This window comes from Vespa crabro, chromosome 3, assembly GCF_910589235.1.
Source record: "Vespa crabro chromosome 3, iyVesCrab1.2, whole genome shotgun sequence".
Lineage (NCBI taxonomy): Eukaryota > Metazoa > Arthropoda > Insecta > Hymenoptera > Vespidae > Vespa > Vespa crabro.
In genome coordinates this window covers 5,006,770-5,031,446 of record NC_060957.1, presented here as the reverse complement: position 1 = coordinate 5,031,446, position 24,677 = coordinate 5,006,770, and the positions used below count along the sequence as shown (strand labels likewise).

The 24,677-nt window shown below is 36.8% G+C and overlaps 1 protein-coding gene across 11 annotated transcripts in view; it reads left to right on the top strand.

Annotated features, from left to right (window-relative positions):
• Nucleotides 1–24,677, top strand: part of LOC124422480 (protein trachealess) — an 85,205-nt gene that overhangs the window by 44,192 nt on the left and 16,336 nt on the right. The window contains exon 1 of one of the 11 annotated variants that reach the window (XM_046958963.1): nt 20,438–20,519. The exons of 6 other annotated variants lie outside the window; for them this stretch is intronic. Coding sequence is in view for 4 of the 5 variants with exons in the window: in XM_046958959.1 (XP_046814915.1) it covers nt 22,815–23,014 (200 nt within the window). In the remaining variant the exon portion in view is untranslated. Of the gene's footprint in view, nt 1–20,437; nt 20,520–21,819; nt 23,015–24,677 lie in introns of those variants that run through there. 4 more of the 11 variants (XM_046958961.1, XM_046958959.1, XM_046958962.1 and 1 more) reach the window with 4 other exon arrangements.

Genomic DNA, 24,677 nt, shown 5'->3' with positions numbered 1-24,677 from the left:
TATTTTTAATCCTCTGTTCATTTGTATTTTATTAGTTATTATTGGAAATATTAATTGAGAGAGTATGTTAAACGGATACACTTCAAGAACGAAAAGTGATAACCATGTTAACTTTATTCTACAAAATAATAAATATTATTCTACTATTAATAAATGTTATTCTACATTTTCTATTTATTTTTTATTTCGTTAATTATTATCATAAGTAAGATAAAAAATTTAATGCAAAGTTAGACAAAATAATAATTGAAGATTAGGATTAATTTAAAATCAGACTATTAATCATGATAACTGATCATTTAATAATTAGAGAAGTAATCAAAATCATGCAAACAAAAGTCATAATTAATATAATAATTATTAATCATATAATAAATTACAGGTCTGATAACGATTGAATTGAAGTAATTTATTCGTAAGAACAATACCGTAAATATTGTGTGTAAAAATACATACTTATTATTTACATAGTTTCAGAACATAGTTCTTCTAACAAATTACTTTTTTATCTTTGATATGATCGTCTACACGAGTTCGTTAGTAATTATAAATATTAATCGAGAATATTTAAATATCGTTTTTCTACTCACATAAAAAGTAATATGAATCAATAAATATATTAGTCGATAATAACATTCAATTCTATTAAACGCTTAGACGATTAAAGAAATATGAAAAAAAATGTATAAATGTACGCATAAGGAATACCATATAATTTTCAATGTATAATATAATTTACACATTACCAGTCCTAAGAAAATATACATTAATCATCGAATGATTTAGATATTACTGATTTATGATTACATACAATAATCGATCGATAAAAATTATTAAAACAATTGATTATTGTCCAGCTTTGATTTGAACAAAATATATATAAATATATAATATATATTTTATTCATATATAATAAAATTAATAAAATTAATATAATATAAAATTATAATATATAATAAATAATAATATAATATATGATAAAATTATATATTAAACAAAATAATAATAAGGGAATATAAGAAATATTTAATAAAATAACGAATAAGAAGACTCGTTATAATATTACTGTACGTTACTCTCGATATCTCAATTACTCTCTGTTCTTTATAAAAGTCGTTTACTCGCACACACACATACATACACATATATACATATACACAGATTTATATTCATTTGATAAACAAAAAATTTCTATTTTAGGATGGCTTGTCTTGTGACAGCACGTACATATATAAATGACCTTGATTTCTTCATCAAATGAAAACACGAAGTCGTAACAGAGAAATAGACATAACGATAGACAAAACTTCTTTTCATCTGATATAAGTATTGAATAAGAATACATAGATTAAATTTGTACATACGTTTTCAAGTTTTATTTCTAAGAATTATTTTTTTCTTTTGTTTTTTTTTTCTTTACTATATAAAAACGAGATCTTCTTTTAATGGACGACATTTATCCATTCTTTGCCTCATCTTTATGCATTTTTAATATTTTATATCGGCGGTTATCTACATACATAATTAAGTATAGTAGATATATGTCTCTACATGTATGCACATATATTCATCGAAGTGAACCGAAAAGTCGAGCGTTCGTGCACGTGCAACTAGTAAGCCTATCGTGCTTAATGATCGATCGTTCGACTTGTTTATGACTATACATTACCGGTAATCTTACGAGCGTAATTAATTTAACCCGTGCCTTTCCATTCTGTCGATTCCTACGCTTTCGGATCCTCCCTCTGCACTTCTCTCATATTTTTTCTCGTCTTTATGGCCGATGCAAAATACCGCTCGGTCTAATACACTACCTTTTACGTAGATTTATGTCTTTTCTGCGTGTAATCGGTCGGTTTATATATTTCCGCTTTCTAAAATACGAGTAAGGTAATCGTACGTACGTGATTTCAAATATTTTCTTTTTTTCTATGTTTCTTTTTTTCCTTTTCATTTGGCTTTATTTTCCTTTTTTCATTTTTCAAATGTGAATTTTGGCAAAGTAGAAACTTAACGCAGAACTCGTTTCTTACGTTAGAAAGTTGCGTAAGCTCGGTAAGACACTTTACCTAAATCCAGTAGTCACGATGCTCGGGATATTAGGGTTGTTACAACAAGAAGCATTAGTGAAAACTTAGTATTTAGCCGAGAGAAGGAAGGGTGTCCTGCCTTTTCAACAACTTTGTCCCTTCGGTATTACACGGTTTAAAATCCAACAAACACACATTTTACGTATCAAACGATTCTCTTACGAGATTTGTATTTGTATAGACAGAAAATATTATATATACATGTGTATGTGTGTGAATGTTTGTATACATATAATTTTTGTCGTTTATTTTCGCGACAAAGTTTCCTCGTGAACCTCGAGAAATTCAGGGGAATATCGCGTGCGCCGAGGGTCGCCATCTAATTCAGTAATGCTCTGTCCTGGGAACGGGAAAAGCCGTCCAGACAAACTGGGATAGGTGCCTTCATTATGGAATCACTCCGATGGGAATCATCGTGTCGTATCTTCCTGCTTTTCCCTCTTAGTCATACTTGTAATTCTCTTGACACATGTGCACTTTTCGTACTTTTCACAAAACTAACATATTTTCTTTTTACGCGGGATTTTCCTACTACACAGGATTAACATTATTGTTTATTAGCTTTAACATTATTTGATAAAAAGTTCGACATATTTACGATATTTTAATGTTGGAATATATTACATCACAATCGGATTAAAAAACATATCAATTCAATAAAAATATTTTTCGGTAATCAATAGTAGATATTGTTACCACGTGATATACATGAATACCTGATAGTGTGAACACAACATAATAGATAAAGGAAGTAACAAGATCAGGATACAAATTCCGGAAAATTTCGTTCGGAAAATTGATGATCGAATCGAAAAAGTCGACGAGTAATCGGGTGGGAGTGGGTGGGAAGAAAGAATGAGAGGGCGACTTTGAAGCGGAACGTCGGATGGACAAGCGGACCAAGTCCGTACAAGTAGATAGATTCAGTGAGCTTGAGCGAAGAGAGCCGAGGCAAACCCGAGCCGCCCCTGTAATCACAATTGAAGGCTATTTTCTCACCGCTCTGATGATGCACTCTGATGATGCCTACCTCGCGTATAACCTCATAGGATCATCTCTCCGATGGTGGAACATAGAAAGAGAGAGAGAGAGAAAGAGAGAGAGGGAGAGAGAGAGAGAGACAGACAGAAAGAGAGAGAGACAGACAGAAAGAGAAAGAGAGACAGACAGAAAGAGAGAAAGAGAGAAAGAGAAAAAGAAAGAGAAAAAGAAAGAGAAAGAAAAAGAGAGAAAGAGAGAGAGAAAGAAAGAAAGAGAAAGAGAGAGAGCCACGCTTAGTCTTTGCCGCGGCGGTCGTAGTGGTTGTGAGAGGAGAAAATAAGTATAGAAGATGATGGACGCTCCGAGTAATTCCCTTTAATAATTGAAATGTACCCGCCGGACCTGGCCTCGTCCGGTCAGCCGGGCCAGTTTGCGGTGCATGCGTATGGCTTGATAGATAATTGTCCTCGGCGCTATCAAGCTCGAAAACCGATTTTGATTCAAACCTTTCCTCCCTCCCTCCCACCCTCCTCTCTGCCAACTGACCGTCCGCTCGCGATCTATAGGGTCTATAAGACCTAAAGTCTTTGTTAGTCTAGAAAATATCTGTTGAAATTTCGAAAAAATAAGAGGAAGATATCGTAAAATAAGAAATATTGTATTCGATTTGAAAAACCTTTCGTGATTTCGACAATTTCAATGGTCCAATTTGAAACATCACTGTATCTAAGATCTAGATACGGTTGTCATAAAAAATAATTAAAAGAAAAAAATTTGACTTGAGTATCTAGATAGGAAGTAATTTAGCGCGAAAAAAATTTTCAAATTAGATTTATGAGGAACCCAACCTAGTATGAGACTTCGTTGTACCTAAGAGCTAAATATGTCTTAGTTGCAGCAAGTCGAAAGAGAAATTTGGAAGAAAAGTGGAAGAGATGCGAAGCTTGGGAAGGCATCTGGTGCTGTCTTGTCGGATGCATTAATCATCGAAGTATCTAAATGACGGGATTCCGATGTATTACCATATAAATGACATCATATTTCTGGTCAGGTTTCCCCAGTTTGTCGGCTCGCCCCTTATGTGATCTATGGACGACGGCATATTGGCGAGACCACCCACCTCCACTACATCACCCCTATCGGTTCGGACTCTTATGCTATCGTCTTTTCCTATCACCGTTGTGTCCGAAATCGACCGATGTTTCGCATTCCACAACATGCGAATCCTTCCCTTTTCTTTCCATCTATCCTTGTATTTTACCCTTCCTTGGTAGGTATTGAGAGAGAGAGAGAGAGAGAGAGAGAGAGAGAGAGAGAGAGAAAGAGAGGGAGAGAAAGAGAAAGAGAGAGAGAGAAAAAGAATAAAAAAAATTGTCTCGTTCAGTAGCAAAGGTAACGAAGAAAAAATCGAACGATCATGGCGAGTAAGTACACGATTTTGTCTCGACTTCGATTTTTCCCCATTATTTCGTTCATCCTAGTCAAAATGACAGGCATCGTTTCTCGAATACCACTAAAACCATTCATCCTTCAGGTTGGACTACCATCATCATCACCACCACTAATATCCTACCAGTATTACTCCTTTCTCTTAACACCTCCTACTTCTCTTCCCCCTTCTCTTCAAGAACTCAAGAACAACTTAGAGCTCTCATTGTTATTCCACCGATGCCTTGTCTACGGCACTAGTTTATGAAAAAATGTAAACTTAATAAGGAAAGCTTTAACGATTCTGAGTTGTTTCTTTTTTTTTCTTTTTTCATTTTCTTTCTTACTTTTTTTTTCTTCTTCTTTCGAAAGTTCCTTCCTTATAAAAAGCAGGTGATAAAGTGACGATAATAAAGATCATTCATTATGACAGCTCGAATCCTATAAAGAACGATTATATATATATACATACATATATGTGTGTATGTATATATTTATATATATATATATATATATATATATATATATATGTGTGTTAATAAAAAATGTTAATAAAAATGTATTAATAAAAAGGATTGCATGTATACTATCGACGAAAATAATCGTCGTGGTAATCAAAATAATCTTTTTGGTAGTTGGTTTCGTTATGTCACGTACGATCCCGCGATGGCTATCATAAACGTTTTATCGATGTCTCTCGTGCTTATCGCGTAACATCGAAAAACCTTCTTCTTTTGCCGGTACGATACGAAAGCGGTGAAGTTAGTGGGTAATCGTGCGGTTAGGAACCCCCTCTCTCCTTTTGCCCGGTGTGTAATGAAGGAGTCGTCAACGAGCTCTATCTGCACTCAATTAGCGTGATTACATGTTCCCTCCTTTCATCGTTCCGAGTATCCCCGTCTCTCGTGACACCACCAACGAGTTTCGGGGTGTAACCGTGCGACACGCAACTCTCTAACAAAGTACGTTCTGCTTCCGAGATTTTCTACGACCGCAAAACGTGTGAAAGTTACGCCAAATGATCGTTGTCGTTGATATGCTCGACTAAATTCTCTGTGTTGATGAGATCGAAGTATTACTTTCCTTTTCTTTTTTTCTTTGTTTAGAACGACGTTGATTCTATTCTGTGAAAAACCTATATTTTTTAAAAATCATATTTTTTTTATTGAAAAAAATTTAATTTTTACTAAAACAAAAATTCTATTACAAAAGTTGCAATAGTATTATGTTTAGATTTCCCTATTTCATGAAAATTTGTATTGATCTTTTTATAACTTTTTAAAAATTTTCCCGGGCAAATATTTAATTTAAACAATGCAATGATTAGAAGTGGACACCTGTAGTATAGCGAGCGTGGGATAAGCTGCCACCGTGTGGTATAAACTGGTACCAATGAGTTCCCGTTTAAATATGGGTCGCTGTCGGTATTACAGATTTCTTCTTAGCACCCTGGATACACACGAACGAAACTTATAAAAGGTATTATTAATTTTGTTTTGTTTTGATATTTTCTTTTTTCTTGGTTAAATATTTTTCAATATATAATTAATATATTTTTTAATGTTTTTAAATAACAATAACTGTGCACAAAATTGCCTTTATAGAAAAGATAAAAAATAATGAAACATTTAGAACTTGTCTTACAAGAAGAAGATTAGAAGACTCATTCAACAAGCTATACTAGAACAATAGTTAATATCTAATGAAAAAGTGTCGAAAGGAGATAAGCGTGATCGGTATTAGATGGATTCGTGATGATGATTTAGATGCAAAGTTACGGTATAAGAATCGAAAGTACGGTAGATGAGGCAGCAAGTTGAGACAATTCGATAGGCGAGCCATGAATACCGACACTAATCCAGAATGTGGAGAAGAAATGGTAAAGCATATCTAATCGCCATCGTATTGGCCAGCTAGCCGCACCCGATCCTATTATATTACGGTAACAGTTTCCTGGTTAACTATAACTGATCGTGGTAACAAAAAAAAAGACAAAAAGGAAAGAGACAACAAAAAAATAAAAGAAAGAAAGAAGAAACGTGAATCGTAAATATTTTTGCTTATTTTTCACTATTTCCATTTTACGATTTATTTTTTTTTTATTTTAACAGAATTATTGATTCTTATTTATTGTTAACAACGTGCAAATGTAATTGTTAGAAATAATTTTAGAAGCGAAATATCAAGTAATATCAAAAGAATGTATTACATTAATTAGCTAGACGTTTCCCTTTCTCTGTTATTTGTATATCTTCAAACAACAATTTTTATTTATTGTTAATAACATGCAAATGCAAAGTAAACAATTTTACAAGCAAATATAGCTGGTATATTATTTAATTATGCGGATGTTTTCTTTCAGTAATTTTTATTTTTTACAATTTTTTTCTTTTTTCTTTTTATAAAGAATGTTTCTTGTTTATTGTTAATGTCAAATTAAGATTATTTGACGTTTTCACATTTCTCTTTAAAAAAAAATGGAAAGACAAATAAACCTGTATTTATTATTGTTTATGTTCATGTTGGAAACGTTTTTCGGATAAAAAAAAAGAAAACGAATAGTTCGTACTCTGTGTGTGTGTGTGTGTACATTATGACATATCGCTTATTTCGAAAAAAGATTTAGGTGGAAGCTTAATGACACATGGGGTTGAATGCAGGAAATAGTCATAAATACGTCGTCACCCTAATAGAACATGCCCTCCATAATATAGACAAAAATAACGCTTGCAATGTACCCTCTCCTACACCTCCTGCGAACTGATGAGACAATTAATGTCTTCTTAATGCGGCTACGTAATATCACGAAGGCTTAATGTTACAAACGAGCTTGGCAAAACGCTCAACAAAATGTTAATAAAAGAAATTTCGAAGTCTTCGAAATCTTAATTTAAGAATGAACGTTCTTAATATTAAAAAAAAAAAAAAACAAAATTTATATATCAAATAATAATTTATCAATCGTTTGATTCGTAAACTATTAAATTCAAGGATTCGACCTTTTGTGATTTTTCGCATTTAATGCACATCATATCTACCATCGAGCGTAACGAAATCCAAAGTAAAAGGAATGGGAAAAGAAAAAGAAAAAGAAAAAGGAATAAAATAGAAAGAAGGATGGATAGAAAAAGTCGTTTTACCGTTCCTCTTATCGACTTGCGTGAAGTATCGATTATTAACGACCAAATCGACGATCCGTGAATTCGGAAATAAAGCATCGAGACTCATCGATTATTAGGTATGCTCGATTTGACGAAATCCATTCGCATAAATATTCGACGTTTTGTAACGGCAAGAGAAAGAAAAAGAAAAAAAGAGAGAAAGAGATAGAGAGATCAAAAATATGGAATGATCGTTTAAGAATTTTACTATCAGGATCAGAGTGTTCACTGGAAGATGGGGAGTTGTTCTCTTCGTTGTTATAACGTGTAACATTGCTCGTAGAGTTTAAAAAGCTATTTCAGAAGGACAGGGGTGCATCTGTTTTGAAAATCTTACGATTTTAAGAGACACGGGGAGGAAAGATCTTCTCGAGGGAAGACTTGTCGAGCCTTTTAAGGGTTCCCCTTCCATCCCACTAAAACGGGTATCACCCTCGAAATCATCGGGCCAACCGCGAGAACTCATGTCGAACTTTGTTACGACGAGCATTATTCATCGATACGATATGATATGTGCGTATGTATGTATTTGCATAAATATTTTGTAAATCGAATTTTTTTAATTCGTGGCAAATTTTTTCTTGAATATCTTAATCTTTCCCTACTCCTCCTCATTCCCCATCCAATTCCACCTCGTCATCGTTTTCCGTATCATCGAAAGATTACATTAGCTAGGTACTACTCAATTGGTGGCTTTAAGACGTTGTCGGCTCCTTAGTCCATGGGGGATGAGGAACGATGCCGTAAGAATCAAGCGGCTATTATGGGGCAATTAGGTGAGCAAGAAGCCGAACGAGGGGCGAAAGCAATTTACTAAATCCCAATAAAATTCACGTCGACGTTAAGAAAAAGAAAAAGGAAAAGAAAAAAATAGAGGAAAAAGAAAAAAGAAAAAAGGCAAAAAAAGAAAAAACAAGAGAGAAAGAAGAAAAAAATAAACAGGACGGTAGGACGATATGAGACGAGATAATGCTACAATTCTTATACGAGAGGAACGCGAACGAAGTTAAAAGACATCTCTTGATCCACGAAATTTCTTACAAAGTGCTTATAAGAACGATGTATTTAAATAATGTTTATATTTCCTCGATTAATAAGCGATTCGAGGCACGGAGCACGTAACACGTTGCACAATCCTGGCATGCATTCTCGACGGTGCATTTAAATACTTCTCATACGTTACATCGAGTAGTGCGTGGGATTACATTGACCAATACCTTCCAGAGAGTGAGAGAAAGAGAGACAGGGAAAAAGAAAGATAGATAGAGAAAGAGAGAGAGAGAAAGAGAGAAAGAGAGAAAGAGAGAAAGAGAGAGAGAGAGAAAGAGAGAGAGAGAGAAAGAGAGAAAGAGAGAAAGAGAGAAAGAGAAAAAGAGTCTTCGATTGGCTGTTAAGACTTGCACGGTGTAATCACTTGTCTCTCTCTCTTACTCTCTCTCTCTCTCTCTCTCTCTCTCTCTCTCTCTCTCTCTCTCTCTCTCTCTCTCTCTCTCTCTCTATCCGGTTCAACCGCCACCCGATGAATACGTGCCGTACATCCTGACACAACTAATTTTCAATTATTTATATCCACGATTAACGAGCGGTAGAGACAACGGAGGAAAGCAAAACGCAAAGATTTAATTGAAGCGACGAATCAGGAATTCCAGCAGTCTCTCTCTCTCTCTCTCTCTCTCTCTCTCTCTTTATTTCTATCTCTCTGTTGTTGATTCTACCGAGAAGTGAGAGATAGAGAGATAAATAGAGAGAGAGGGGAGGGGGAGAGAGAAAGAGAGAGAAACGAAGACACAGAAACTTTTGCCGTCGTATCGACGATATATACATATGTATACATACTTACATCAAGCGCGCGTCTTAATTAATTGTCTGCTCGCGTAAACATTCCGCGATAGAGAGGCATATAAGGGAAATAACAATGACGCTTATACGAGCGAGCGAGCACCCAGAGATTAGGATGCGGAATTATGAACCGAGTTAAATCAGACGAGAGATTACATCGGTATGGTTATCTACCTCGGCTCGACTCGGTCCCTCCAGTTATTTGCTACGTTAAGATAAGAATTTTCTGGTTAACATCGAATATTCGCTAGACTTACAACCGGTTGTTCTGAAAACATGAAAAACAGAAAGAGAAAGAGAAAGAGAAATAAAGAGGAAAAAGAGAGAGAGAGAGAGAGAGAAATACAGAAAATCCAATAAGTCAGAGATTAAGATGAAAAAGAAATTTCGTTCCTGAAATAATTTGAAAGCTTTTTTCCCATCCCTCCCTCTGACCCGACCCCACCCCCTCCCTCGCATTCATCGTTCTTCTTCCCAAAGCTTTCGTAGCTAAAAGCTAAAAAAAAAGGGGTGCATTAATTCACGTTCCAGTCCAGTCATTGGCCGTTCATCGTCCGTCTCGCATTCCAAGAGCGACACAATCGATATGTAGCGCGTTACGATTCGATGGACCGATTCGAGGTTATTCCGTTGAAAGGGAAAAGAGAAGAACGGAGTTCGAAAGAAAGAGGCCAACCAGCCAGCCAGCCAGCCAGCCAGCCAGCCAGCGAGCCAACAGTCATCCAGCCAGCCAAGCAGCCAGGCAGCCAGCCAGTCAACCGGCCGTCCGAGTGTGAAGGTATTCGAAACGCGAGCCTCGAAAAGCTCAGGAAAAATCCCCTAAGGGGTGCTCCGCCAGGACGTGGAAGGAAAAGACCCTTCCGGCGAGGCTGCCACCAAGATCGCAGGGTGCGACACCTCATTTCCTTATCTTTAACAGACCGTTACTCCTCCGTACTCCGTTACTCCTCACCAGGACATCCAAAACCCCACCTATCTTTTTACTCTATCCTCTTTCCTCTTTTCTCTTCTTTTATGGTGTCCTCTTCTTACGGCACTCTTCCTTTTTTTTCTTTTTTTACGTCGCGAGGGACACCGCTCACTTCTCTCACTTCTTCTCTCACTTCTCTCTCTCTCTCTCTCTCTCTCTCCTTTCTTTTATTCTTTTTGGCTCATGCGATGATCAAGGAATGTTTCTTTCTTTTTTTTTTTCATGAAAGAGATCCTTTCCTTTAAGGTCTTTGTTAAGTGTAACCGATTTGATATTATCGATTTTAGATCAAAGATCTATGTTTAGGATAAAAATGATTAATCTTATGTTACGTTCGTTCGGTTCAAGTATTATTTGAATTTATGAATAAATTGATCTGTTTATGAATGAAATGAAACGTCGTTTCGCTTATGTTGAAGTCTTTGTTAACTGAAATGAAATCAATGAAATATAGAAATGAAATGAATCATTCATTAACACTAGATTTACGATTGCATTGAATTATCCGGAAAGTTCATGCCAATTTTAGTAGGTGAAAACAAAATCGGCACGAACTTTCCAGACAATCCAATATATCTATTTCTATTCTAATCCGTCATATTTTGGTAGATACATTAAAATATGTTTTTTTCTTCTCCTTTTTTCTTTTCGTTATAACATTACTTTATATTCATCAATCAAAGTCAATATAAAAAATAATATTTATGATATTTCTAACTTGAAGCATGAAATCTGAAATCCTTCGAATCGACGAGTTCCATAAATCTAGTATTAATAAAATAAATCATCGTTTGAATATTTAATCTTCACTGTTAATTCTAAATTATAAACGAAACTCTAATTATATATAGATAAAAAAAATAATTTTTTTCATTTTTTTCTTACCTTTTTTTTAATTCCAATAGAGATCACTCAATCGATTTAAATCGAATGAATGTTATCGATAGTAAGAATGAAATTGGTCGAAGATGCGCCGTCATGATCTTTCTATCATCGTCCATCTCGTTCGACGTAGTTGAAAATGCAAAGTAGAGATAAGGTACGAATCTTGTCGGGTTCATCAGCATATAAAGTGCAAAGGAACGAAAGCCGAGTGTCACGTACGGATGCAGTGTCGCGAAGTATCTGCCTTGGCAAAGGGCAAAAACCATCAGTCAGAGGGAAGGCCTTCGGAGGGGATGTCCGTTTGGTGTTCACCCGCTGGCCAATAACACCCTCTCAACTTACTGTTAGGATCTAAAGTCGACGCGGCTCGTGAAAAATGATCGAGCCTAAATTGCTTGCTTACATGATAAATATACTCCTACTACGGTTACATATTGCTCTTCCTTGAGACTAAGACCAAGCAACGGACGCACTACTGTCCTTTTAAATTCAAAATTTTTTTCTCTCTTTTTTTTCTTTTTCTTTATTTTTATTAGGACAATATTTCTATTCTACGTATGCATAAAGATTTGAACTGTGAACTGTGAATTTGGTTACTTGGTTTCATTTTTCTTTCTTTCATTCTATTTTTCTTCTTTCTTTCTTTATTTTCTTTTGTTTTTCTCTAGTAAAACGTGAAAATTATGGTTACGGTCCTGGTAGATGAAGATCTAAACTGGAATCCTTTCACTTTCTTTCACAAAAAATATCTTTCGACTTCCGAACTGGTGTTGCACGCAAATGAAACGATCGTAAACGTGTTAGATCCTATAAGACATGATTATGCAATGGGGTGCCAGGTAAAGATACGAGGAAGATAGGAGGAAAGGCCAATTTCGAGACACGAGTCGTCGCTCTTTTAAGTTGGCAGCTGACTTAAATTGTCTTTTTTATCGAACAAATTTTTTTCTTGATAAAAGACGAACGTTTTATGGAACAATTGTCTTGTATAAAATCTTCGCACGAATATCTTTTTCAAATATTTTTTTCTTTTTCTTTCTTTCTCTCTCTCTCTTTCTCTCTCTCTCTCTCTCTCTCTCTCTCTCTCTCTCTCTCTATCTTTTGTTATATTATTCTCTTTATGATAAGAAGTTTTCATACATAAAAAAAAATTGATTTGGTTTGGTTTTCTATAAAAAGAAGATGATATCAGAGGGTATAGAAAATACCGTTACACGAACGCACCCTTGATATTGTTTTACAGAATGGGGTGGGAGTTAGCCGAATCTCGGTTTTGATCTTACAGGTATAACACTAACAGAGACGTTAGATCGGTATAATATATTGCTGGACTGAACTTACCGTTATGTTGCCCTACAACGAGCGCCCGTCTGCAAAGATCAAGATCGAACCGTAGATTTAGGAAGGATCTTCTCATACCTTGCAAGTGGAACATTGTTTTTTTTTCTTCTTTTTCGGTTTCCCCTCTCTCTCGCAATGATTTCTTGTAAGCAGTTCTACCATTCCGAAACTGTCGATGGTAGATAATAAACTCATCAAAGATCGTTGGCAATAAAACGAACGGCTAGAGTTACTCGTATTTTTAACTTGGAATGTAAAAAGAAGAAAAAAATCATTAGATTTCCAAAGAAAAAGAAAAGAAAACAAAAAAGAACTTGCTTTCAAATTCGTACATGGGTATTCATCGAGAAACGAAGGATTAATGTATTGAACGCGAATCGTGGCACGAAGCGAGCTGCGGTTTGCGGTTGGACGCTTCGATGATCAACGTAACGACGGAATTGTAATTTGGAGTTACATACCAAGGAGCATCAAGCGCATTATGCGTGCATTTCACGGCAGCTAAAAGCGTTACTCACGGTCCCCGATATATCATAGATTAGATTTGAAATATTATCTATATATCCAGTGATATATATCCGGTTTGTTTCTTGTGACTCTTGCCACCTAGTAGCATATCGCAGTTTTTATTATTTTCTCTAGCTACCATCGTAAAAGACGTATCACCGACACAAGCATTATCACATTCTTCGACACGCTCGATGTTTTACGTGTTCCTCGCATTTTATAACCTCTCTGTTAACTCATCGCTATTTTTTATGAGAAACTGAATCTACTCGTTCTTATTTCTTCAATTTTTTATAGGAGATTGGCGGGAAAAATTCTGAAGACAATTTACGACTAAACGAAATGAAACGTTTATTGGGATATAGTAAAAATTGCAATTTCCTGGAATGTATTTACAATTTCTTTTTTCTTCGTAATAAATTGTTCTTAGATAAATAATTGATTAAGTCGACTGACACAAGACGTTTATTGCATATAAGCAAAATTGACATTTTTCTGAGATAGAAATTTGTATTTGTAATAAACTTAAAAGAATTGAAATTTCCTGGAATATACATAACATTTATTTTTTTTTTTCATAATAAATTTGTTGTTAGATAAATAGTTGATTATATCGATGGACATGAAACATTTATCAGAGATAAGAAAAAATCGTAATTTTGCTGAAATAGAAATTTTTACGGGCAGTAAATTTTAGAGAATTGAAATTTCCTGGAATAAACCTAAAATTTTTTTTCTTCCTAATAAATTTGCCGTTAAATAAATAGTTTATCAAATCGACGAACACAAGACGTTCAACGAAGATAGAAATAATTGAAATTTTACTGAGATAAAAATTTGTGCCCGTAGTAAATTTGAAATAGTCGACCAAATCGATATTACGAGATCTTAAATACGAATTCTTGGCCGATCTCCAACCCTCGAAATCGTAGATTGTACCTTTAAAAAAAGAAAAGTTACCGTGGTAGTAGTCTTCTTCCGACAGCGGGTTAGTTACGACGACGTTCCTGATATCCCCCGCAAAAATAATAATTTAATAATTATCTTAGTGTCATCTGCATTTCTCTCTCCCTCTCTCTCCCTTTCTCTTCCTCCCTCTTTCTCTCTTCCCCTCTCTCTCTCTCTCTCTCTCTCTCTCTCTCTCTCTCTCTCTCTCTCTCTCTCTTGCGAGCTTGGGCTCGTTCCGTTATTTTCAACGGAAGAAAGATCACCTCTCGCAGAGCCCAAGCGGCTCGTTGAGTTGCCTACAACGGGAGCGAGAACGATAAACGTAATAATTTAAAAATAGCACCGCAGGGGTGTAATCGTTTTCGCCCTGTATACGTTACATAGCTAATTATTGCCGAGATACCAACACCTCCGTTAAACATTTTTTATACTCTTGGTACGACGAAAGGAAGACCGTCGCGTCGATAAAGTATAGCAAGATTGATTTCTCTACTAATTAAGTATCCCATTTAAATATAATATAATATGTATATGTATGTATGTATGTATGTATGTATGTATGTATATATATATATATATATATATATATATATATACATATATATATACATATAACTATATATATATATATATATAGTTATATACATTATATACATGCACAAACACACACCCATTATTATTATTATTTTATATATAAAGCATATATGTAAACAAGCTATATAATTATACATGTAATTATGTTAATAGTTACGAAAAGTAAAAGTAAAAAATGGAACAAGTTAAAAATTTAGAAAAATAAAGTTTCTTATTTATTTCGAGTTAAATAAAATGCAGAAGTTCATTTATTAACATAATTTAGTTACCACTTTCATAATTGCCAGCTTAATCATATATCTATAATAAAACTTAAATTTAATAAAAATTATATATAGCGATACACAAAATATATAAACATATATAAAATATTTCAAATTAATATTAAACAATGTTAAACAATTACTCTTAATTCGAAATGACAAAAGAAAAGGTATGCAAGATTCAAAACAAATATTTTTAATTATAAAATCTCAAATTATTAAATTCGATCAGTAAGTTAAAGAAGGAAAATGAAGAGATCGAGAGGGTAAATGAAAAAGAATAGGAAGAAGAAGAAGAAAAAGATGTTGGTGGATTGCGTCGGCCGGCACGATTAGAAGAGAGTACGAAGAGAGTACGAAGAAAACAATCGCGGCCGGCTGCACGGGCTGCAAGTTGCTAGTAGTACTTAGCATGCGTCCCCCGATACGAAGGATTCCTTATTGTATCGTTGCACGTGAGCGTAATACACAAATATGGACTTGGCTGCGGGCTCGTCCCTACTTGAGTCTCGGTGATAACTCCGTCCTCATAATCATACATATAGATTTTCCCTCTTTCGTTAGACTAACCAAAGCGTCCTTAACAATTTTACCTTAACTCATGGTGAAACAACCATAAAATAATTATTTGTAAAGATATCGATGATAACTTTATGACAATGAATATTATTTGTTATGTCATAAACATGTACATATTTACATTACAATACATTATTAGTTTTAAAAAATTCGTTTCATTCATGCGCGATCTTTTTCTTGAATATAAATATTTTATATTTAAATTATTCATTTTCACATAATTGTGTAAATTAATCAAATCAATACGTAACTTTATTTGTAACAATTATTATCGATACTATCTCGATCTTAAAGTAATTACTTATAATCTTTAAGTAATTACTTATAGTTCGAAAAATTTAATTGATCGTACAATTATATCTAAATAATATTTCAACGAATTAGGTATAAGAAAATTATAACTTTCTTAGTCCCAGTTTAATACTTAAATGTAAGATAATTTAGAAACAAGTTCTTCGACTCGTGACAGAGTTCGGTTGTCCAAGCACGCTAATCAGTCCCTCCTTCGATCGGATATGTTATCGCTTTTATGAATATAGTGATCCGTATCTAACCCTTTCCATGGCCATGCATCAGCGCGGACATAAACGTCGGGCATCGGGTAAAGAAGAGCCCATAAAATCCGCCCTCGCGGACGCGATAAGAGTTATCTCCATTCTCTAATTGAAAGTTAATTGGTCCACGAGAACTCAGAGTCGTAGGAAAAGGCAAAGCTTCGGTCTCGCGACCCCAGCCTAGAGCGGCAATTTAGGAGCACTCTACCTACAATAATGAGACCCTATCTTACGGACTACCGAGACACCCTCTCTCTCTCTCTCTCTCTCTCTCTCTCTCTCTCTCTCTCTCTCTCTCTTTGTGGATACACGTATTACCTACCGCGTTACGTGCACGTGAGAACCCGTCCCACGTGCTCGTAATAAACCGATCCTCTTCCTCCACGTAATCGAGAATTTCCGGCAAACACGTACCGACTCCGATGTATCAGAAAGAGAACGAGTGAGAAAGCCAGACAGAGATTGCGATCGAGACTTTGGAACAAGTGGCTAACTTGGCTGCTGCACGTGTCTCCTAAATAGCAACGTGCTAAACCCCTACGAGTCTCTTCTCTTCTACAGATACCGATCATCTGTCTCTATCGATTATCCGTTACGAATCGACAGGATATGCACATGCAAACCTTTATTCGATCGATATATTATTAAGAAAATCTATGATTTGTTGTGTCAATGTAATCGTATGATACATTGTCTTTTTAGAAATGTTAGTTTCTTTCTCGTAAAAGGTAACGTAAAAGAAAACATTTGAAGAAAAAGGAAAACGATAGAGTGAGAAGTAGGGCCGAGCTTGGAGATTTTATCGACCTCTCGAAACAAGTGTCTCGCTCGAGAAGCGTGTCTCGTCCCTTTCTTTTCTTCTTTTCTATTTTTTTTTTTTTTTTTTTTTTTTTTTTTAGTATTGTTATTGTCCTTACTAGGAGGACCTGCCAGTTTAGCAAGGGCTTTCTTTTCGCGTTCGAATAACTTGTAAGAGTATTTTCTCGATTTAAGAAACTTGTCGTCTTTTTCTTGTTTTTTCCTACTTTTTCTTTTTTTTCTTCTTCTTCGTTTTTACAAAAAATTGTAATAGAAGATTTCCTCTTGAAAAAACAGAATCATAAGCAACGTGGGAGACGCACGTGACGGATTTCACATCTTGTAGGAGTTTAGCCTCGAGCTTAAACTGCAAGGAATGCAAAGATACGTTGTGAAAATATGAGGGTTAACGGTGATAAAAGAAAAAGAAAAAGAGAGGAACGTATGCGGCTCCTGTAATTTTTCAAATTGCATCCCAGTCATTCACCCTCCTCACGACGACCTTCGGCCTGAAAAACGGAAACGTTGTCTCTCCTACCCTTCGAATATCCTCCCTTCCGTCTTACTCACCGTCCCTGAGCTACTAAGGGTTGCTCTGGCTACTAACGAGAAACGAAGTTATTTGAGGGCTAGGGCAGAAAGGAGTCGAACAGTCATAATAATCAAGTGCGATTCGCGTTTATTGTCGGCGATTATTAGGTGACCTCCCTCCATTTTCTCCAAATAGATAAATATCTGTAGAGTTCTCTCAACGAAATGTTCTTATAAATAATAACAAAGGCGTGATAAATTAGAAACGTTCGTAATATATCGTAAATGTTACATCGATTAGATGAAGTTATACTACTTACATAATTCTGTACGATCATCGATCAGGAGTTGTCACGTATTCTATGATATACATGCTAAAAAAAAGTGTCGTCGAACTGTAGTCTAGTTTTTTTTCTTTTTTTTCCCCTTCTAGATATTGGTCCTCCTCGATCGTTAACGCGTCTCCTACGTAATTGCGTTTCTTTTTCAATTATGGTCCTACGGTAAAAAAGGGAGTGAGATAAGCAGCGTGACTCGTATAGTTAGGAAGCGATATTGTGACTTTTTTTTCTTCTTTCTTTAACGCAGAGGGAACAAAAGAACGTGAGCACAGAAAGAAATTCTCTAGCTTGCACGAGCAAAGTGGTCGTCGTACTACGCGAGGAACACCCTTCGTCGTTACTTAATTATTCTTTGGGAGCCTCGTTCGTCTCCGAAGAAGCCGATTGGCTTAACCTCGTTTCGACAACGACGGGGTGCGGTCGTGTTCTCGTTCAAACGACTATTTGTCTGGACTACTAGCTTCGTTCCTCTCTCTCTCTCTCTCTCTCTCTCTCTCTCTCTCTCTCTCTCTCTCTCTCTCTCTCTCTCTCTCTCTCTCTCTCTCTTATACTCCGTCTATCTATCTATTTATCTTTACAATTTATGTCTTTTTTTATAGAAACAAAAAATTATACCTTTAAATATTATTTCATTTCGGAATCATGAAATCTTAGCTTTATTCAATAATCCTCACTTCATATATAATCATAATAATTCTGAAAAAAATGTTATGATTATAATTTTCTGATAAAATTTCACAAATCCGTTTCATTAAAATGATAATAAAAAAGAAAATAAATAAATAAATTTTTACATAGGAATTCGTTGTATTTTAAAGAGAGTCTTCTTTCATAAATGAATATAAATAAAATATGTAGGTGACACGAAATATCGAAGTGGAACGTACAACTGGCATACCTGCGATCGCTTTCTTCGAAAAAAAAAAAAAGAAAAACTTTTCCATCGAGTTAAACAACAAGATTATTTCTTTCCGTAGTCGAACAGAAAATTCTACCTAATTGAAATGCCAAGTCGCACCTTGGTCGTTCACCCGTGATCCGTGGACGTAAGCATTCGTCGAAGACGAATGATCAGGCTCCTCGATTAAAAATACGCCTGCCACGTAACTACGTACTATACTAAATCCCTTACAAAGCAGCCTTCATTTTACGTAAATTCGATAAGATTTATTGTTAAAAAATTCGATACGAAAATTCTGTCGGGTCAATCGATCCTACAAAGTTCCTCTTTGCTCGACGAAAAACGAAGCTCATGGTGAAAGCGACCATTCTTACATATACGTACTTACAACTTCTTTATACACATTCACGCATACATATATACACAGACAGACGTAGCAAGATAGGAATATTAAGACAGTACAATCGAGGCCATTTCGAGGCCGAAATCTGTGCCGATAGGCTGAATCCCGCAGTTGATTAGACTCTATTTACCAGAGCGAAGTTTAGTTAGTTCTAACCCACCCTACTTCGCTCTATTTCATCCCCTTTGTGGCAAATGAAGCGGCATGCAAGTCCACGAACGACCTCCTGGACCTTCTTTCACGATTAATTCACCAGTTTGGGTTAATTTCATTTTCTTTTTTTTTATTCATTTCCTTTTTTTATTTTTGTTTTTTTTTCTTTTCTTTTCCTTTTTTTATCGAACAAAAGCAAAGATGAAAAGCGAACAGAGGAATGTTTCCATGAGAAAACGTTACGCTCATAGGAAGTCAGGATTCGATCGCATGAACGCTTCGAGTAGCGTACGTAGGTCCGAGTGACGAGAACAGACGACTAGTGCCGGAGAAAGTAGGGATTGGGGAAAGAAATAACAGGGTTCGACCCTATCGTCGGAGCAATCAAATCCCCCTTCAAGAACACACTGGCATTCAGTGAACTTTAAAATCAAGTAATGCCTATTAAAATAACAATACACCCTGCCAGTGTGCAGGTTAAACATTGTCTCGCCTAGGCTGAAGCCTGTCTGTCCGTCTTTCTCTTTCTCTTTCTCTCTATCTCTCTTTCTCTTCTTCCTACATTAGCATAGAGGATCGGATTACGACAATTAGGTTACGTATCACTACTGCTACGTACACCGAGTACCTAATACTTGCTCGAATACCCGACACGTACCCTTTAATATCTTAATCAAAGCTTCCTCTAATAGAATTTTACCAACTCATAAGGATTGTTTGCTTCGAGAGACACCCAACCTTTAGTTGGTTCTATCAACTAAACATACTAAATCAAACTAAGCATACGTTGTCTTTTGTAAACGATACCGTAATGATTTATTAGGGTACTCGAATAAATTGCAATGTTTCTAATAGACAAAAACGATCTTTTCTTTCTTATTTTTTTGCGAAAATGATAAAATGTTACTTGTTTTATTATTGTTGTGTTCATTTATTGTAACGGATGTCATTATGATTTTCGTATAAAATATTTTTAATTGAATAAATTTATTTTAATCTGACCTATATTCATCGACGAAAGCGAGACAGAAAGAAAGAGAGAGAGAGAGAGAGAGATAGAGAGAGAGAGAGAGAGAGAGAGAGAGATATAATCGATCGATACGATCAGCTGTTTCCTCGTGCTTAATAGTCATTGAAAATCCTCCAGGACGAAGCCTGCAGGCAGATAAAGCAACGCTGCTGCGAGCTCCCTACCTCTCCCAAGGGAACATTTTGGGACGGTCGACCTCTTATAAATATTGGAGACGGCTATGTAAGTCCAAAGACTAGCGTGTGCTCGACTACTGTGCCAATTTGCAGATCCGTTTCGATCTCTTTCTCCCATAGATATCTAATTGCTTTTCTCCGATCGTTTTCGCTGTGTTACAAAGTGTCGATAGTTACAGCCAATAGCTATTGCAACTATTTTAAGATCGTTCGAATCGCGTGGTTTGCATGAAAGAATCTAATCATCGCAACTCATCAAACGTGAGAAATCAACGGATTGTGAAACAAACGTGTCGTGGAAAGTTATACCTAACAATTAACGTTAGCAGGCATCATATGTTCGATACAATGAGCAAACTTTTGCCATGAGATCGAAGAAAGAATAGAATTATCTATTTTTGAGAGGCACTCGTCGAATTAGTATATTATTCTGGAATGTCACAGGAAGAAGTTAGAAGAATTTCTTTAAGATAAAAAATTGAATCAATAATTTAATATCAAGTCGATTTGCGAGTTACCGTGCTATGGTGACATAGAAAAAAAGAAAATAGACAAAGAATAGTTCGATCGTGGTACGAGCGAATAGAAGTAAGAATGGAGGTGAGGCTAGTCGTTGAAGTGGTTGTCAACCACCGTGGCGCCAGCGATCTAACGGCCGGTGCTGACAACCGGATGCGAGAAGAGAGACCGATACTCGCCTCGTGAGCTCCCTCGTCGTCGGCCATTAGCATGCAGCCCTCGGACGTACATATTTTGGGGAGTCCTCGCGAAGAATACCAATATTCCCGCTTTGACATTCCAATAAAACGCGGCCGTTTTGTTTATGAGCTTGTACGTAGTTGGTGAGTGGTGTGTATGAGCATGTGTGTGTGTGTGCAATAGAAAGAGACAGAGACAGTGTCTACCTCGGACGCACGTACGCTTTCTCTCTCTTTCTCTCTCTCTCCTTCCCTCGAACATACTCCCCACCTCCTTCCGAGATGGTTACATCAAAACGCATGAATGGTATTGGAGATTGAAATGGGAACGAGGAGAAAGGGGTTCGAGGGCTGGTCTAGCCGCACCTACGCATCACACCGCGAAGATTATTTTGAGAGATGGCGGGTAGAATTCGATGATTCCATCGGCGATGACGCCTGACAACTTCATAATCCTACTCTCGAAGTTATGTACTATGATGTATGCAAAGGTATCTACGCCGTAGATACCTGTACCGCGGGAAAAAGAAGAACTGGACGAGTAAGGAAAGTGAAAGAATCCGGTAGAAAGCTGAATGCACGTGGCTGTCTTTTTCCTTAGGAGTTTAGAAGAGGAAGAGAGGGATGTTGGTCCATCGGAGGATCTACGGGGCGTCCAGTGAGAAGGATATTAACCAGCCAGGAAACGTCGTTAGGTGAAATGGGCGGAGCATTGTAGAGGCTACCGAAGGAGCTGAGAGTGGCTCGCAAGAGAGGGAAAGATTCCTTTTTGTTGAGTCGCATTCGTTCGATGTTGGGCGGTCCTTCTGTGAGTAGCATTTCTCGCGATGGGCGTGTCGAATGGGCGTGGCTTATCCCGCCTACTCGCGGACGACTCGGCTTCTCCCACTCTCTTTCTTTCTATCTTGCCCTCTCTCTCTCTTTCTCATCTTCTGGGAGCTTCGCGTGCGCGAGCGTGGGCGAAAAGCGTCTCGTCCTCCTTCCTTCTCGACGTCTCGTCAACGAGACGGTACAGTCCCGTCTGGTCTCCCGTCCGGTCACGAGCCGTCGCGTTACTGCTATCCCCTCCACTAAACCCCTATCTCCGTCTTCTTTTCTTTCTCTTTCTCTCTCTCTTTCTCTCTCTCCCCTCTTGCCCTCCTACTCTCTCTCTCTTTCTCTTTCTCTCTCTCTCTCTCTCTCTCTCTATTTCTCACTCTCTCACTCTCTTAAGGGGAGCACCGATTCGGGGACTTTGTCCGGTCGCGCGCGCGTCGCGCATCGCGCGCGATTCGAGTACTCGGCGCTTCGTGACGCAGCCCTTCGAACGTGTCGCGTTGCTCCGCTCCTTCTTCGTGACCCTTCTCGTCTTCTTCGTTTTCGTTACTTCTTCCGACGAGTCCTCGCTCGTTCTTGCGAGCATGGGACTCCGTGATCGCGAGGGTAATCGACCCTAAAAGATACGTCAATGATGACGACGACCTTGAAAATACATTGGTTTTTCGTGGACAAATAAGTGACCCATAAAAATACGCAGATACATTTTTTGCTAAAAGTGGACAGTGAATAATTCTTGGATTGAATTGTGTTCGTTGGATTGTTAGTGTGCTTGCTAATCGTCGCGTGAAAGTATAGAAGAAAGTGGAAGGTGCTTCAGAGAGGAGATGTTGCCCTATCAGGTGGCCATGGATTATGGAAGCTTTCAGCGGCAAAGTCCGGTCGGGGTCGGTGTCGGGGTCGGTGGACCCCATCAGGGGGCTGCCGGGGCGCTCAACATCAACCCCGCGTTCACGCACTCCTGGTTCGTACCGGCGGACCTCTGTGTCCCGTACAAACAGAGTCAGGGTCCTCTCCTCGAGCCAGGGCATGTTGTTTCTCTTATACTTATTTCTTTAATATCTACGCTTAGTGCTTATCGTTAGAATCTTGCGTTTATTTTATCGGAGAGTCACCGCAACGTGCGTTACTCGTTACAAGGAACGCTCGGCAAGTCGACTGCGAATGTTTTAAATTTCAGTGACCAACGATTAGTTCTTTGCAAAGTGATCCTATATATTACGTAGATCCTATATGTTAGAGAATGTACTTTGTTAGAGAATGTACGATATTAAGAGACAAATACGAGCTTTCCTCGTATGACGTAAAGGATAAATTAGCGAACGATGATCATCGACGATTAAATATTTATCATAATGAAAATTAGAATCAATTAAACTATTCATACCCATTTTAAAAATAATGAAAAACTTAACTATTAAGAAAGACCAGGATGACAATAATGTCCCGTAGGAATTGTTTGTTCAAACTATCGGAATAAATCGCGCACGGCTAATCCTGTAAAAATGTGGGGATTCGACGAACGTCGAATTACGCAGGTAGTACGCTAGCAAACCTTTTTCGTCTTCGAGATCGACAATTTTTGCGGCCCCTATGAAATCAGGCGAAAGAACGTGATAGTACGTCGGGGGTATCTAGAGTCCCACGAGAGCTCTGTCACAGTGAGTGGATAATGGTAATGGTGATGGGTAGCGGTAGGGCTGCCGATGGTGGAGGCGGTGGCGGTGGTGGCGAGACGACGTTGGTTGTGCCGGTGACGGTGACGGCAGTGGATATAAGGCGTGAGGGTGGTAAACCGATGGTGCAGATGAGTACGTCACGCCACGGCAGTAAACCCGATGCGATCGGAAGAACGCTGATGCTGACGAGGCAACCCGGGGAGCCGTCAACGACGTTACCTTTACCTCTTTCTTCTTTTCTAGCTCCTTCTTTTCTACGATCTTCTACTAACTAGCCTCCATCGTTTGGACTCTACCGTGAGGGTGTTTTCTTAATCTTTTTTATATACTTGATATATTGGCTAGACTTTTTTGTAAAGTAATAGAATGAAACAAATCATTCTAAAAAAAGAACATGTTATTTCATGATTATATGAAGATTAATAGTCTAACGAACGGAATCATTGGTTGAGAAAGTGATGGTCAAGCAAGATTCTTGATAATGCAAAATAAGATAAAGAATGGTCAAGCAAGATTCTTGATAATGCAAAGTAAGATAAAGAAAATTATTGTAAAGGATAAGCTATTTTAAGTTGTGAATATAAATATGAGCAGAGTAACGTATAGAGTCAAGCAAAACTCTTGGAATAAAGAGACTTATTGTAAAAGATAGACTATATTAAGTTGCGAATATAAATGTGAATAGGGTAGCGAATGGAATGGACTGATAAAGCAATGATCGTTTATAAATATAAATTTTACGAATTATCTTATTGGTAAAGTAGAATGAAATAATAATTCAATAAGATGAACTATTTTAAATCGCGAAGAATAATATATAATTAATAATACAGGAACGACACAAAGTCAGTTTGAAAGATGTTAATTTTTTAATTACTTAGGTAATAGTAAATAAAATTAAATATTAAACTAAAAACATAAAATAAAATTCTGAAAGCAGAAAATAGTTCTATAAAATATTAAATCGTTAACAATAATGAATAGAATAAGGAAGGTAGTCATTGAATGATA